Source organism: Glandiceps talaboti, chromosome 17 (genome assembly GCF_964340395.1).
Source record: "Glandiceps talaboti chromosome 17, keGlaTala1.1, whole genome shotgun sequence".
NCBI lineage: Eukaryota > Metazoa > Hemichordata > Enteropneusta > Spengelidae > Glandiceps > Glandiceps talaboti.
Window position 1 is genome coordinate 16,749,709 of NC_135565.1, and position 17,500 is coordinate 16,767,208.

A 17,500-nucleotide genomic window follows, 5' to 3' on the forward strand; every position below is an offset into this window, starting at 1 on the left:
AACTCCAGTAGCTGTCATCAGAATGATATATCATGTGATGATAAAAACTTGTGTTCTTAGTAATATGTTCAACTTTATATAGTCACTGAAACATGTATGAGCATCTCACAAATTGACAATTTGTTACTAACTGGTAGGTGGATGTGTATACCTGATTCATGACTGTTTACACATGGACATCAAGTCAGTGTACACAGTAGTACCTTCACCGACTATCAAAGAGGTAAATCAACCAATCAGAAGGATTGAACCATTTCAAGTAAGGGTTTGGTGTAATTTACAACTGGTAGAAATGGTGACAAATACCGTATTGTTACAGCTACTGGTGTTCTGATATTATTTTGGTAATCAAGGCTCCAGTTTAACTAAGATAGACACAAAGTAAAACTTGTCGCAAAGTGTAGATAGAACAGTAATATGCTATTAAATGGATATTGGTTTATAGTTTCAGTAGGGCAGCTGTCTGAAACTAGTTTCATAAATTTGTAATTTACTGTTTGGGGACTTCCAATGTTTTACACTATCTTGATCACAGAGTGATTAGATTACACAAAAGAGGAACCGCTATCACACACATGTGTAATCTACCACATCAATTAATAGTTTTAGTTTTGTGTCTATCTTAGTAAACTGAAGCCTCAGTTACCAGAGTCATTCTCGTTGTCATAACAACAAGCTAGACTCACTGAGAAATGAAAAGCAACAGTTCAACACAAGACACAAACCAAACTAGTTCTAATTGTACTCACACACCATTGACCCATATCTACCTATTAATGTAAAATAGGCTAATCCAAGCTAAAGACTATACTAATAGTAGAACAATCACAGGGTGGAGCAGGGTGTGGCTGAGGGACTGATAACTCAGCTAACTGCTTAAAAGTTAAAGCCTGTACATTGCAGTAAGCATATGAACTAAAAGATAAAATTGCATATTTACAATTGTAAGATTTTCCATAAGATTTGGACGTAAATAGAATAAGGTTTATAAACATCACAGGTGTCAGCATGCTATGCTATGTACATTAGTTGATGTCCTGCAAGCAGCCTGTATGACATGGGTTGTGAAAACGCTGCTTTCGTTAGCTAGTACCTGGCTTTTAGAGTGCTCCTGTCTAGTGCATCTTTTTATTAAACTTTGAGTGTATATCGCACATAGTTGGTCTCATATATAGCTAAAAATATAAAACCATGGAAATTATAGTGCAAGAGTCAATATTCAACAGCTCGTCCATTAGCTGAGATTTAGTACTAGTAGTAGTAGTCTTCATCATCCACTAAGCCTGTATTGAAAGTACACAATATACTGTGGATGCTTTGTAGTAGAACCGATGTTTAAGCTGTGTAATTGGAGAGAGAGAGAGAGAGAGAGAGAGAGAGAGAGAGAGAGAGAGAGAGAGAGAGAGAGAGAGAGAGAGAGAGAGAGAGAGAGAGAGAGAGAGAGACATGCACTCACATGCACACACTCATAGACACAGACACAGACACACACACACACACACACACACACACACACACACACACACACACACACACACACACACACACACACACACAGTACAAACTTATCGGTACAGGTTTGATGGAAGATGGAGAATACAAAGTCCATACTGATGTCTTATGAATGGGTTCCATCATTAATCCGCACGCCATAGAATTGACATGCCTCACATCAATAGCTTACAACTCATCAGATGAGATGACAGCAATCATAGTCTTGCTAGCTGCACTATGTTTACTCACCATGATTGTAGTCACAGCATTACAATATGCAATAACACCTAGACATCGCACCATTGATGGTCGGTTATATATAATGTTATACCCTGCATGTATAGTCCATTGCATGTTATATTATGTAGTGTATTTCTCTAAGTTTTGTTGTGTTTACTTTGCCAAGTGTTAACAAAACAAGTGTGGTATTCCTTCATCCACGAACACTAAACACTGCCCCCCACCTCCCCAATCCCATTCACCCCCCCCCCCCAAAAAAAAAAAAAAAAAAAAAAATTATAAATTTTAAAAAAGTAAAATGGGGAAATTCGAAAACCCAAGTAACAAGGAAATCTGATAAAAGTTTTTCCTGATTTGTTGTGTCATAATCTTGGATACCAACCCCTGTGAAATACTTTAGGATCTCAACTGTAGTTTATGTACCAAACACTTTACAAATACATTTATTGTAAAGCCTCTCAACAACATAGATTACATTCTTATGTAAGTAATAATTAAATAAAATAACAAGTTAAATAAAAACTTATCTTTACTGTCTGTGAACACATAGAATTCTTACAACCTAAAAAACATTGCTTCCTTTCTTGGAATAATTTCTCGTACCGGATGTGAACTCAGAGCATAAATACTTAACTTAGTATATTTCAGCTGAATCACTTGACTTTCTTCAGCTGTTACTGTATATGATTCAATGAGGGAACTTGCAAACCCACCATGTTGAATGTTGCATCATGGGAAATGTGATAATAAATACTAATCAATTAGCATTGTAAACAATAATGTTACATTGTTTGTAACCACAAATAATCAATTCATAGTCACCCTGATAATTGTGGGAGGTTTATTTTATCAATAGCTCCAGATTAGGTATTACAGTAACCACAGATACTCCCATAGTCCTTTGCGTCTGAGCATGCTCAGTCTGGATTGTAAGTTTGCTATTGTAAGAAATGTAGACACGCCATCAGCCTTGAAAACATCAAGATTATGTCGTTGGATCCCTGTAGTACAAATGCTGAGTGAAAGAAACCGTCATGAATAAACAGCTATGCCCATCACTTTAACAGGGACAAAGGGATGGATATACAGGAAGTATTCAACAGCTTTCATTCAGTCTTATGTCAAGTCTATGCCATTGAGTTGTATACAGTAACAGTTGAAGAAGGCCGAGTGATTTAGCTAAAATATATACTGGGTAAACTATGTGTGCTCTCAGTTCAGAACTACTATGAGATATGATTCTTGATTTATGTCACTAAAGTACGTCATCTAAAGGCAATGAATGTTCACTATCTGTCAATGCAAAGCTCTTAACCTGTACTTCTTGAAATGATTAACCTACTCCCAATAGAAAGTGAAAATGGATGTGCCGCCCAAGTGAGTCGCTTTTTCACAAAATCCTTAAACATGGGTTCACTTTCTGTCTTGAAATTCCTGATCCCTATATAACCATATGGTCGATTAAGACTACCTCTCGGAATATCTCAAAACGTTTGAGTAAATGGAAAAATCGGGTTCAAAAAGTTACGCTGTAATCCAAATCACACTGTCAGAGAATCTAGTAAGATATATGTGGAGGTGAGTGGTCATAATAACCTTGGCAATGTCACGTTAAAATACCCAAATCCTTGAAAATTTTCATTGATCTTTCTTTGGCTGGAAAGATAGATCCTTAGAGTAGATGTTCTTGAACCAGGGCGGCACACCCTGTCTGAATTGTTTACAAGTATTAAGGAGAGTAAGCTAGGGAGTTTTATATATGTGTAGCCAGGTAGCTTAGGAAACTTCCATTGGGAAAGGGGGGGGGGGATATTGCTACAAGACACATTTGTACAAATTGGCCAAAAATCTATTATGTAACTAGGTGGCTGAACAGACTTCAAGTCAGTGGGAAGGGCTTATCGTTACAAGACACATGTGTACAAATTACCCCAAAAGTTCCATATTTTAATAGTCAGATGTCTAACTGGATAACTTTAAAGTGTTTTGCCAAGGTTAAAACACTGCTAACAGAGCCTACAAAAATGGTTTATAAAAATTTACCATCTCCCATGTATATTAAAATAATATTGGTGGAGAACCCAAGCAAAATGACCAGGGGGTTTTTGGTAACTTTCACCAACTGTATACCAACCTTAACAACCTAGCCTTCACAAACTTGATACCAGTAACCACCCTAAAACTTCAAGCGTGGGGGGAATACCACACTGGTTGTTGCTTAGCACCTATTTTGTGTTGACCAACCAATGTCTCCTTGCCTTATGTAGGGTCATGATGACATCTGTGCTGTTTGTAAACAGAGTGGTGAATTGTTGATGTGTGATACCTGCAGCCTAGTATACCACCTTGGTTGCTTAGATCCCCCTTTAACTTCTATCCCTGCTGGCATATGGATGTGTCCCAAATGCCAGGTATTTATTTACTTTCTCTCTTCTGTTGTTTACACTTTTCTCTCTCCCCCCACCCCATCCCCCTCCCCCTCCATCCCTCCCTTCCCCCCACTTACCGTGTTATGCACATTATTCTTTCTTTCGTTTTTGTGTGTTCAACTTTAAAGCAGTACAGAATGACGACTAAAAAATAATGTCGGATGTGTTTTTATCCAGCTTACTAGACTTAATTAATAACATAGTACTATAGTTTGAACCGTGAAGAGGCTGTGTATTTTACTGGCACTATGCATGGAATGAGCATCTAAAACATTTTTAACAAAAAACATTCACTTTCCGCAAGGGTTTAAAATGTAGAACGGTGGACAACTCTACAATATAAACACATTGTATCCAAGCTAGGGAGTTATAGGTAGGGTTAAAAATAGATTAGACTCCCTAGCGTAATTGTGATTTGTATCAGTAAAAATGTAGCACAGTGTACCAACCGTATAATATAACCACATTGTATCCAAGCTAGGGAGTTAGGGTTAGGGTTAAGAATAGATTAGACTTCGTAGCATATTTTTGATTTGTATCAGTAAAAATGTAGCTCAGTGGACCCAACTGTATAATATCTACATATTGTATTCAAGCTAAGGAGTTAAGTTATTGTTAGGGTAGGGAAAGAAATATTGTTGACTCCCTAGCATAAACTAATTATAGTATAGAAAGTGGACCAGCCTGTACAAATAGATACATGTTGTATTCAAGCTAGGGAGTTTAATTTAAGTTAACGTTTGGATAGGTAGAGTGGTAGACTCCCTAGCATCACCCTAATTTGTATCATCTGCAATTGGTGGACACTACTCTATTGCTCTTTGTAAGTATTTCAGTTTGCTGTTGAAATGTCAGTCACAACATTTGTTGTGATAACAGTGATGAGTGACAGCTTCTTCACTCACCATGTGTACACTTTGATAAATGAGTACTTAGCAGGTGCTAGATAGTACCAACATGTTATAGTTTTGTAAAATCTGTAAAGGCATTGTGTTGAATGAATGAATGGTTGGGTGATGGGTGGGTTTTTGGATGGTTAGTTGAGTTCAGTTGTTGGTTGGTATATTGGTTCGTTGAGTTGATGGTTGGTTTGTTGGTTTGTTGGTTGGTTGGTTGAGTTGATGGTTGGTTGGTATATTGGTTTGTTGGTTGGTTGGTTGGTTGGTATATTGGTTTGTTGGTTGGTATATTGGTTGGTGGGTTGAGTTGTTGATGGTTGGTTGGTTGATCAATTGAGTTGGTGGATGGATTGTTGGTTAGTTTGTTGAATAAGTGGTTGGTAGAGTTATGGATGGATTGATTGATTGATTGATTGATTTATTTATTTATTGAACAAGCAGATGAATGATCAATTGAAGTACGTGCTGTGTAGCGAGAACACTTGCCAGGTTGACCAATCCAGTGTAATAATACTAATATAGCAGATAGTATGGAATATAGTTATAAGTAGACAGAAGTTAAGAAATCAGACAGATTCTGTTGCTCAGACTTAAACTCCAATATAGTAACTACAGTGTTCTAATTAGACTTTATTCACAAGATGGCTGCTCAAAAGACCTGTAACACCTAGCTTTGTCAGTGGCTAGTTAACATTGAGACCAAGAAGGGAGAATCCGAGGTGTGACGATTGTTGTACCATTTTGACATAAAATAAAGTGGTTTACAGTGTGATTTTAAGTTTATCAAGGTAGTGCTCAGATGTGACAAGACATTAGAAAACTGTTCCACTTTGCAGCAACTTAAAAACAAGATTGTCCTTAATTTCAAAGGATTCAACAGAGCCCAACTATTATACCTTCTATGCCAGTTCACTTGAAAATCACTCCCAGTACCAAATCTAAAAAACAAAAACAAAAACAATTTCTTTCTGATAACTACAGCATGTGATACAAATGCCAGGTTCTTAGCCCTGCTAGTAGCTGTATAAATTACTTTTGAACAGCACTCCTTGTGTCCGAGATATTTTGTTTTACCTTTCTTATAACTGAACTATGGTGTGTTATGATTCAAGAGTCATACTACCCTTTCCAAACATTGGTGGCGCTCTTCACTCTTCTTCACCGCTCTCCATAATAACAGAATAATCAAAAACAGTAGTGTTAGTGTTGTTATAAATCACATTTGAAAAAAAAGTGTGTTGTGAAATTTGATTTAATGCGTACACGTCGACGGAAAGGCAGATACCAAATAGTGGACTGTTCCAAAGACACAGCGCCACAAAAAACAACAAAACACAATTGCCATATTTCATGGTACACATTGTATTTAGATAAAGTCTGTGATAATTTATAGTCTTCAGATTCAATTTCAAACGTGTTTGCTAGGTAATGTAGAACTAGGGAATGAGTAACCTTAAAGGCCCATGATTCAGTTCCATGTTCTTGCATTGTTACAATCTTATAAGTTTAGCTCTAAAGATTAGATTGGATTATTTTTATGTTCTGGACCAACTTTTACTATAGATTTATCAGACAACATTTTACACCCAAAGTTAATCTTAATTCAACATTGGCTTTCATATGTAAGAATTAAAATCTTTAAAAAAATGTGTTGCCGTTGTTGAAAAAATGATTCATTGATGCATGTAAAAATGTCAACTATGACTGTTAGTCAAGTATACGTGTAAACTGAAAGATTTCTTATCGTAAACATTCCTGTAAAGGGGAAAGGTGAGGTAGATTTCATCTATAGCTGTATTTTGTTTTACTTAGGGGGTGATCTGAAATGTAATGTTTTACCTATTCTTCATGACAAGACCTCTCGAAATCTTCAGCTTGAGATTTGCCAATTTTAATAGCTGTCTTTTAGAGAGGTGTCAAAATGAAGGATTGGTGAAAATGACTTTAACACTGGGTCATTAGGTCAGTTACTACTAACAAACGATGGGATTTAGTAAAACACCATTTTATGCAGTACACTATAGCGCCCTCAGTGTTGAACATTGTGACACATACTGATTTCAATCAAACTTGGCACAAATGTCAGATACTGAAGTTCAACATGTACATCACTTTATTTTTTGACCGTCACCATTGTTGACAAAATGGCCCATATTTACCATAAAATAAATAGTAACTTGAAATATTGGGTACTATGTCTTCAACAAAGACTTGTCAAAGACTAAGCAAAACAAAATACAACTCATCACTCTTTACAAATGTGTTTAGCAAAAGATTAAGAGGGCACTACCACCAAATCTTTCAGTTTCAACGTGTAGTTATAAGTGTAGAGTGGCTGTATAACAGGTATAAATGCATGTTTTGATTTGTGTAGGCTGGTAAAGAGGGTCAGTGGCCAGGTACTCTAGCTGTTGTACATTCCTACATTGCCCATAAAACACAACGAGAAGAAGAGAAGAAAAGACTTGTCAAAAGACAATCTGAACTGAAAAGTGAACGTAGTCAGCTGGAAAAGAAGGCACAACAACTCAAAGAAAAAATTATGGTAGGTTATAGTTGGTATTGTGGGAATCAGTCTTAGTTTGTTAACTATATATATTGCAAAAATTTGGCTATATTGAAACCCCACAGTAAGAGAAGTCTAAAGGGGCTAATACAATAGGCGCTGTCTGTCTATGTGTGTCTACACACTCATCCATTTGCAGCTGTATCCCTCTACATGCATTTACCAATGTCATTCAAATTTGGCACAAAGGTAACAAGCCATATTATTATTATTGTTATTATATACTTTATTGTCATGCTAAATTTACATGAAATTCGATGTACATTGGCAAGGGGAAAGAGAAGAACACACATACAAGGCCATATGTGTGTTCTTTAGTTTTGCAGCTTTCAAATTTGCAGCCATGTTTGTTGAAAACCCTTGCTATTTGTACAGCTGCTCAGGAATTATAAAACAGGATTTATCACACTTGTGAACTGTTATACTATTGAACCATGTTATCACCAAAATAACCATCATGATGCCACTTCAATAGGATTCCAATTTACTCTATGTAATAATAATAATGTTGGGTTTTATGTAGCACTTTCCAACTCTGTGCTCAAAGCACTTTACAATTATATCTATCTATCTATCTATCTATCGATTGATCGATAGATAGATAGATAAATATACATACGTACGTACGTACGTACGTACGTACGTACATACATACATACATACACACGCACACATGCACGCACGCACACACCTACCTACGTACGTACGTACGTACGTACGTACGTACATACATACATACATACATACATACATACATACATACATACATACATACATACATACACATAACTTCATATCTCATCAGATTTCTTGTTTATTTATATTTCAGCATGAAATGAAGATGAAAGGCCAGTTACTAGAAAACAACAAACAGACACAGTCAGCACTCGACAAGTTGAAAAATTTCCTCAAACTTTTCCAAGTGACGCCATCATAGTCAAGATGTCAGCAACTATCAAAACCTGGTTGTAATTGTATGCATGTAGAATTTCACATCAAAGAAGCCATAGATAATACAAATATGCACACTGTTATGTCAGTTACTAGCCAGGCTTGAATTCTTGGTCCCTGCGAGAGAATTTTACCCTATGCTAGGGGGTCAAAATAAAACAAAAAGGTTGACTTCTTCTCAAGTGTGCATCTTGTAATATGCGTGTACCACATGTAGCAAAAGTCTTAGTGTCAACCAAGATATTGAATGATTGTTATTTTCATGATGCACCTAGGTGGTATGTTATTTTTCATGACACACCTAGGGGGTAAAAGAGGTACCAAGAATGACAAGTCACAGTCCCTGTTACATTATAAACAAAGATTCAGAAAAATTTTCATTTGATGAAATAAAAAAATTCACCTAACTATAATCCTGACGAAACGCCCTGATTAATATATTTATGAATTTGGTACGATGTTTTAGTTGGTTCCTATTATCAGCTTTATTCAGTAAAACTAATATTTGCTGTAAACTTTTGTTCCTTCTTGCACCTTACAATGCATAGATTAAAAGGGTATATGAAGATTAGGTATTTGACGAGAGACCATTGCCACTGACAAACATTGACAAATTGTGTGCACCTTTTATTGTCTATGGCTTCATTTTATCCCTAGCTTACACACACCTTTATACTAGTGTGTACTCTCCCAGTATGCTGTTTATGTTTTAGTGCCAACCTATGGTCATTACTGTCCCATGTGTCATGTCAGTCAGATAACTGTGAACATTTTGAAGTTTTTGGTGTGTGTGCGCCCTCTAGCAGTTATACTAGGCAAGGCCTCATGGTGGCCCTGTGACATCAGGTCGTGATGTTTGAGGCCCATGCTAATGAAGTATGAGTTCATGTGAACTTTTGTAGAAAATTGGTTATCTGTACCAACAACTGATGAAGTCATGGTTTTGATGATTTCAGAAAACACACAGCTAAATTTGAGATGGCACAACGCACAAGTCCTAGTGCTATTTGACAATGCATTAGCATGTTGAAACTGCTAAAGGGCTCAACACATCGACATTTGCATAATAGTAGAGACTGCGTAGACAGAATCTATCAGACATTAATAGTATGTGACTTATTTTGTTAACATACATTTCCAAACCTTCACTGTCAAAAAAAAAACCATAAAAATATTTTTATAATCAAAACTTTAGTGCCTGTTATTAAACTACTGGCTTCACAATTTTTGTGATTCCAAATAAAATATCATGATCATTTTTTTTACTTCATAGCGTTATTTCCAAAAGCATAGATTAGTAACATTTGACCATTGACATGCTCCAAATGACCTTTGACCTGTAGTGACTTTTTAACAGCCAACATTGTATCATACGACAGTTGAGAAATATTGGAATTGATTCCATATCATTGCAAAATTAGCAAATTTGACCTGACGCCAAACTATGATGAACTTAATACTTTACTAAGACATGGGCAGTAGATTTTTGTGCAAATGCTGAGGAAATACTCGGCAGTTGTCATTTTAATATTTCAGTGGGATTACGAGATGTGAGAACCTAAAAGAACGAAGTCTCCAATTTCACATGTGGAGTCTAGTTATTTGGGGAAAAGAATTTGTATATTTATAATGATGAAACTTGATAAATGTAACACTTTTGTATAAATTATTTGTATTAATGAATTCGCAACATTGTATGTTTCATATGAAGTGTATAACATTTTTTTGTTTTTTTTGGTGAATTTGTAGAAGTGAAAAGGTTTGGTCTCATATATCTTGTATCTTCATTTCCGTACCCTCGCAAGCACAGCGATTCCAACATAACAATTTCATTACTATTCTTCAGAGTTCCGATATGATTTTGCAAAATCCTATTTCTACGATGGGGCTATTTGTTTTTTACACTAATACAAGTTGAGCACAAGATCATTTTAATTACACTCGGCTATTTTTCGTTAATTTTTTATCCGTTGAAAAATACACTAAAGTTTTACTAGAAGTGGCTCAGTCTTTCTAATCACTGAAATTCGTCGTACTTGTAGAATTTTCAGTACTTTGCGCTAGCAGATTAATATAGAAGGTTGACTTGCAGCTAAAACAGGTGGTGTTCACTAGAAGACTATTTGTAGCAATTCATTTCCAATCAAAGTTGATTTTATGTTTTATACAATCTCTTCAATTTAGTATAAGTTTTCAGTGTTTACATTCTTTTAACTGTTACTTGTATTTTTTTGCACTTTTGATAGAAAATTACAATTCATGCAGTGTAGCTGGGAGGGAGTAATAGAAATTGGTTATATTGAATTTTTCTACATGCACAGAGAATTTGGTATTACTATAGCATTGTATTCATTATGGTACCACAAAATACAGACAAACATTTGGAAGGTGGGGGGGGGGGGGGGCTTAAAGATCCACTGAGACCAGCTTAAGGGGTGAGATGAATAGTTCACTAGGATATAAAACTAAATTTGAGCCATTTAACTTCTCATTCTACAAAATCCATTTTTACTTTTAATGGATGTTTTTGTACCCCATAATACAAATATTTCTTTAAAAATTTCAAATTGAGAAAAATGAAGAATGTTGCTATAGTAAATGCATGGCACTAAAGTAAAGTAAAGTGTCAGCAAAAGAACTATTTGTAGTCACTAAGTATGTAGACTGTTTTTTTATATTCATAGCACTACATACTGCTACATACTGATTTGAAATTGACTTGTGTGGTTCGAAGCAATTTTCGATTTTGGCTAATTTAGTATGGGGGGGGGGGGGGTTCTATTAATGAACTATTGGTCTTACCCCTAAGCAAGTGTCAAATTTATACCCAGGTTTACCACAACCATGAGCCAGTTAGCTCACAGACACACTTTCTATCATCCAACCAGCTAAGGACTACTTTTTGAAAACAGGTAGCTGTTATTTGCATCGTCCAATCAGTTTCTGGCTTTGATTCAAAGGAGCCAATTAGGTATCTCTTACTATTGCAATTGTCCAATCAGCTAAAGGCTAATATATCTTAAACCTGCAGGCTTATAATTGTTGCCGTTTTCATGGACCAATCAGCTAGTGGCTTTTATCATTAAAAGCCAATCAGGAAGTCGATACTATCCTAACCAGATCAAGGCTATAAATGGAAAACATCATGGCCTTGTATATTTTGTATGCAGAGATTTTATTATCAACATGTACTACAAAATAAATTAGACAGTTTATGATTAATATAAAAATCATGAGCTTGAAATCCTAAACCTCAAGTAAAAGCAAAAAACAGAAATTCACATTTCAGCCACCATAGCACTGAGTATGTTATTTCCTATGCAAACAACCAAACAAAGGTGCGTCATAAAAACCGTCCCTCAGTTTATAGTCATCCCACCCCTATTTTATTATAGATGTGACCCAGTTTTTGTATGTGCGTAGTGTATGTGAGAATGAACCATATCAATCAATAGGGATGTCCAAGTCAGGGAATTGTATGGAATTTGTATACAAATAATTTTGTACTTATGTTATTGTATATGATTAATATTCAATGGATAGATTTATTAGCCTCACCAAGATGTTCACACACAAAAAATATTTCAATATGTTATTGTTTGACTGCCGTAGTCCTGTTTTGTGTATTGCTGCCAAAGAGCCTTCAAGTTTACGCATTTTGCTGTGTTTTTTGTATGACGAATAGTTTACTAGAGATATATACATAGCTTAGAAGTGCTGATAGGTGCCACATAATCTTGCCTGGGCTCTAAAGTACATAGATGGTGATTGGTTCATTCAAGATTCTAGTACAGATATGCTGATAGATGGAGAGCCAAGTCTCACACTTTAATACAGGGATGCTAATATGTGCATTAGAGCCAAGCTGTGTTCTTCAATACAGGGATGCTGATTGGTGCATTAGATCCAAGCTGTACTCTTTACAGGGATGCTGATAGGTGTATTGGAGCCAAGTGGTGCTCTTTAATACAGGGATGCTGATAGGTGCATTAGAACCAAGCTGTGCTCTTCAGTACATGGATGCTGATAGGTTGATATCAAAGCACTAGTATGTAGAAAGAGTGCATATCAAAACTTTCCAAAACTCTATGTCCAATTATTACATACAATTACTGCCAATACATGGAGCGAGTAGGAGATATTTCCAAACACGTAAATACTTTTAATAAGTATAGCCAAATTTAGACCAAATTTGTTTTCCCTACAAATTTTTGTCAGTGTTTAATTTTTAACTTGCAGAACTTAAACAACACATTGATTGATAATTATTACCACTTCAACTCACAAATCCTCTGTGATGCACGCCTTTCCGTAATTTTTTGGTATACTTTGGAATTCGTTGTATCGTTTCAAGTCAAATTCAAGACAGTTATATTCTGTTCTGTTGTAAATTGTCTTACTAGATCTTTTCATAGATAACTGAATATTTCCAGAATTTTTTGTAAGTTGTTAATATTATAGTGGAAGTTATTGATTGTATGAAGGATTTATTGAAAAAATAAAATTGTGCAATATCAAAAAGAAAAATAGTTTACTTTTGTATAAAATGTGCATGTGTCGGAGAGTGTACATGTACAGTTTGGTGTAACGATGTTCCCATTTGCGTGTAACCTCCCCGTTAAATTATTGGTTTGTGCCATGCACATGCTCTGTTATGATACAGTGAGGTTGATATCATGTTGACTTACTAATACTTTGAATGTATATGAATTACTAATTCATGAGAGTGCATGTAACACATTCTAGCAAACCTGAGCTGACATTTCATCCACGACACTGCCAATATCAATATCGCAAACCAGAGCTGATATTTCATATGTGACATGAAATATTCTCGCAAACTAGAGCTGACATTTTTTCCGCAACGTGGCCAAATATCATTCTCGCAAACCGGAGCTGATATTTCATCCACAACACTGCAAAATATCACTCTCGCAAACCAGAGCTGATATTTCATCCACAACACTGCGAAAAATCATTCTTCCAAACCAGAGCTGATATTTCATCCACAACACTGCAAAATATCATTCTTGCAAACCAGAGCTGATATTTCTTCTACAACATTACAAAATATCATTCTTCCAAACCGGAGCTGATATTTCTTCTGCGACACCCTATAAAAGAGGCTGTGGTTAAAAACAATGATGTAACATGGAAAGTTGAGATTGTCACCTGTCAATTATATACTAGTAGTAATACAGTTAGAATTTGTTGTTGAGGATAAACTGTTTCAAAGCCAAAGATATAGTGTCACATGACTCATTTCCAACCAATCAGAGCTTGAGATACATTCATGTCAGCAACTTGCTTGAGACCAAAATCCATGTAGAGGATCCAGTTTTATCACAGGAATGTCAGATGACATCACTTGATTAAAGTCAACCAATGAGAGCTAGAGATACATGTCACATGATCAGTTTTAAACGAATGTGAATTGAGATGCAACTTCAGTATATGACTAATATATTGTCATGATTTTAAAAAATGACAGGATATGTAAATAGCCAAATATTTATTAAAGTTATAAAGGCAAATTGTAAAATTCAAAACATAGGTATTCAATCTATATTGCTACTGTTTGACACTTTTGCATAAAATAGCCGTCATGAAGACTATAAAGTATAATGCGAAGGACTGAATATTAATATCTGTGTAAAGGATACAGAGATTGTTGGAAGTAACTACTTTGAACAAAATGTGTATCAATATATTTTAGGGTATTTTTTTAAATCAAAATTTTATATGCAAATAAATTACATTACAGAGATAATATAAAACAAACCAGTTCGACATAGTAAGGGGCATTGGGTTTTTGATTTTCCCTTGTCAACATTCTTCATCCGAATGGCAAATTCCTAGTTGCAGCTGACCGCTAGGTGGCGGTATAATCAGCCCGTCTACTGTTAAAGTTGAACTGCTTGGTGTTATATATAAACTGATGAATTTTCTATGTAATTATATGAGCATAATTTAAATATAGGTCATGTTTCAGCTTCATACTGTTGATTCTGTTTTCATATTAATTATTCATGTACAAAATGTTAAAGATAATGAATTAAATTTACAGGCAGTGCTCCAAAACGATATATTTTGGTACCCTGTTGAACGAAATAAAATACAAATATTTTTAATGTACCGACGTTGGTGGCGCTGTTCAACACATATTTCGTAAGCTACCGGGAAGTTATAGTTTCTGGAGAGTCTGTCATATTATACTCTAAAGTAGGAAGTTAGGCTTTACTGAGTCAATCTATGATCACGTGACACTCACATTTGGTTACCTTAAATAATGATAAAGATACGAAATCTGAATAAATTATCTATACAGGCAAAAATACACAAAATACCTTCTTTTTTAAGTTTATCTACACGACACGAATGTCAAATTCCCAATTTCTCTGAACAAAGATAATGACTAACTAATATTTCAAATATGATTAAGAATCAGTCCCTTTGAACTCGAAATGAAGAGCATAATACTTGTATCCAAATGGATCACCTCCATCAACATTTCGTATGAAAATTGCAAAAATTGGACCTTTCACGTTGCTTTTAAATTTCTCGTTTCTAAATATATTGCATTCTAATTTAATTAACATTGCTAAAGTACAGAAGACAGGTGTATCACTATGGTTGTTGATAAAGTGGGCTATAGTAATTTAAAAATAGTTCGCCCGTGATTATCGCCCTCATACGATCAAACAACGTTTATAGTGAGATTATCTGGTGAAAAAAAAATCCTGTGTTTAAAAGATTACTACATGCATAATCATAAAAATGTGTAAAATTTACAAGGAAATTCGAACCATTTGGAAATAAAATTACAAATACTATACAGCTCCTATTAATATTTAAAACCCCACAAAGGCTGAAAATTAAAATATAAAGAAAAAAACATCTGGTGAATACCCATTCCTGCTTCCTTCCAGTCTTGGTTACCCAGACTCTGTCACTTGGGCGCTCTCTTTTGTAGATCCTACAAAGAGTCCCCAGTGGCAGAGTCTGAAAAACCAAGACTAACTCCTTCATTTATTCGAGGCACTTTGTGACTAATTTATTAATGAAAATGTTACGAAATTATAATGAGAATCTTTGTTATTGATTTGCAACAACTGATGAATATCTAAATTGTCATCCAGTCAATACAGTTTATGATAATATACTATACGATAAGCCATTTCTATACCCCACATCTACGTAGCTATCTAACTACCAAAACACGTACATTTATATGGAAAACCGCGATTCTTTTTTTACCAGACCAATCGACAAAAAAATATGGAATGAACGGAAGCGACTAAACTGTTATAGTATTATAAATAAGTAAACAAATTGTAATTCATATTCATGCCAAATATTAGCCTACTGTCTAATAATATTACAACAAAATATATTATATAAAACGTGCTATTATACTTTGTGGATACCAAAGAAATTAACCCTACATGGAAGTAATGGAAAGCATGAAATTGATAACATTTCTATGAGAAACACACCTGGTACGATCATTCTCGAAAACCAGAGTATTACTTTTCTACTAGGGCAACGGAAAATCAAATTCCTGGCGTCGCGTGCTGCACCGTTATTACCGCAAAGAGAATGTACCACTCTTTTTACAGCAAAACTATTGACTAAAGTTCGGTCCCTCTAGGATTGGCGGGGGGAAACATGTTCTAGCTAGCGAGAATGCTTAATGCATAACCCGAAGCTAATTTGTTTCTTAGACAACCACTCAAATTGTGTGGATAAGATTGGCGAATATCTGTTTCTGTTTTCAAATATCAAAAAACCCTTGTTATTGACACAGAATATACATGAATCTCGAATCGCGTGCTGTGTACCATAACAGCAATAAACACATGCACATGACTAACGTCAAAAGGGGTAATGTCTAACTTTGTAGGTCAAAGTGGGTACAGTCTATTACTTTGCGGGTTTTGGTGGTTACTTTAATTTTGTAATATACCGATTACTGAATCAGGTAGAGCTGACATCAAGAATTCATGAGAAAGGCATATGTTTTCGCACAAATTTTTTGGCACCAATAAAATCGTTAACGATCACAGACACAGCAGTCTCAGGTGGTAAGCACCTTTACGCATATTTCGGCGCCTTAATCACACGTGTCAATTCTGACTTGCAACTGAATGTATACTAGGTGAGTAGGTACACTAAGAGTGCGAGTGAATTATGTAATATATATGTGTGTGTGTGTGTGTGTGTGTGTGTCTGTGTGTGTGTCTGTGTGTGTCTGTGTGTCTGTGTCTGTGTGTCTAGCTGTGTGTGTGTGTGTGTGTTTCTGTGTTTAGGTCTAAAATAAACTTAAGGGTCTCTGTTATAAACTGCACAGCGTTAAAATAACCATATAAAAAGACATTTTTAGATCATTTTCATTATACGTTTATGGATGGAATACAGTGTTTCTCCCACAGTGCCACATTGCTATGAATATGCTAATTAGATCAGGAACATTGTCAGTTAATAAACAGCACATGCGTAGTTGCTATCGAGGTATAATGATGTCACTGTGGAGAATGAGCTGCGTTAACAAGATGATAATCACTGAACTGTATACCGCCGATGTTCCTAGGAAAAAAACACCAAAATATTTTCAATACATGTTCTCAATGGTGTCTTTGAAGGTACAATGGTGGTAAATTGTTTACACTTTTGTACGTTTTCTTATTTTAGGGAGGATGGGGTAGACAAGGGGCCTCAGTGAACAATTTCTGAATGGTCGCTTATAATCGATTGTACTCTACACACTGGCATGATGCCTGTATGTAAACAATCAGGTATATGGACATGATTATTTATTTGTCAAAATTGTATAAGGTTTTATTACTAGGCGAACATACATGAATTAGGGAGTACGAAACTAAACTTAAGTCGAGAATTAGATATATACATAATTAATATCA

The 17,500-nt window shown here is 35.3% G+C and overlaps 2 protein-coding genes across 2 annotated transcripts in view; one reads left to right on the forward strand and one right to left on the reverse strand.

The window, feature by feature from the left end:
- LOC144448395 (PHD finger protein 21A-like) overlaps positions 1-9,032 on the forward strand; it is a 61,414-nt gene extending 52,382 nt beyond the window's left edge. The window contains exons 10-12 of the mRNA XM_078138623.1: positions 4,002-4,145; positions 7,437-7,607; positions 8,458-9,032. Coding sequence (XP_077994749.1) covers positions 4,002-4,145; positions 7,437-7,607; positions 8,458-8,565 — 423 coding nt within the window. The 3' untranslated portion in view covers positions 8,566-9,032. The remainder of the gene's footprint in view (positions 1-4,001; positions 4,146-7,436; positions 7,608-8,457) is intronic.
- Positions 9,033-16,876: 7,844 nt separating this feature from the next.
- LOC144448584 (uncharacterized) overlaps positions 16,877-17,500 on the reverse strand; it is a 6,002-nt gene continuing 5,378 nt past the window's right edge. The window contains exon 5 of the mRNA XM_078138860.1: positions 16,877-17,165. Coding sequence (XP_077994986.1) covers positions 17,083-17,165 — 83 coding nt within the window. The 3' untranslated portion in view covers positions 16,877-17,082. The remainder of the gene's footprint in view (positions 17,166-17,500) is intronic.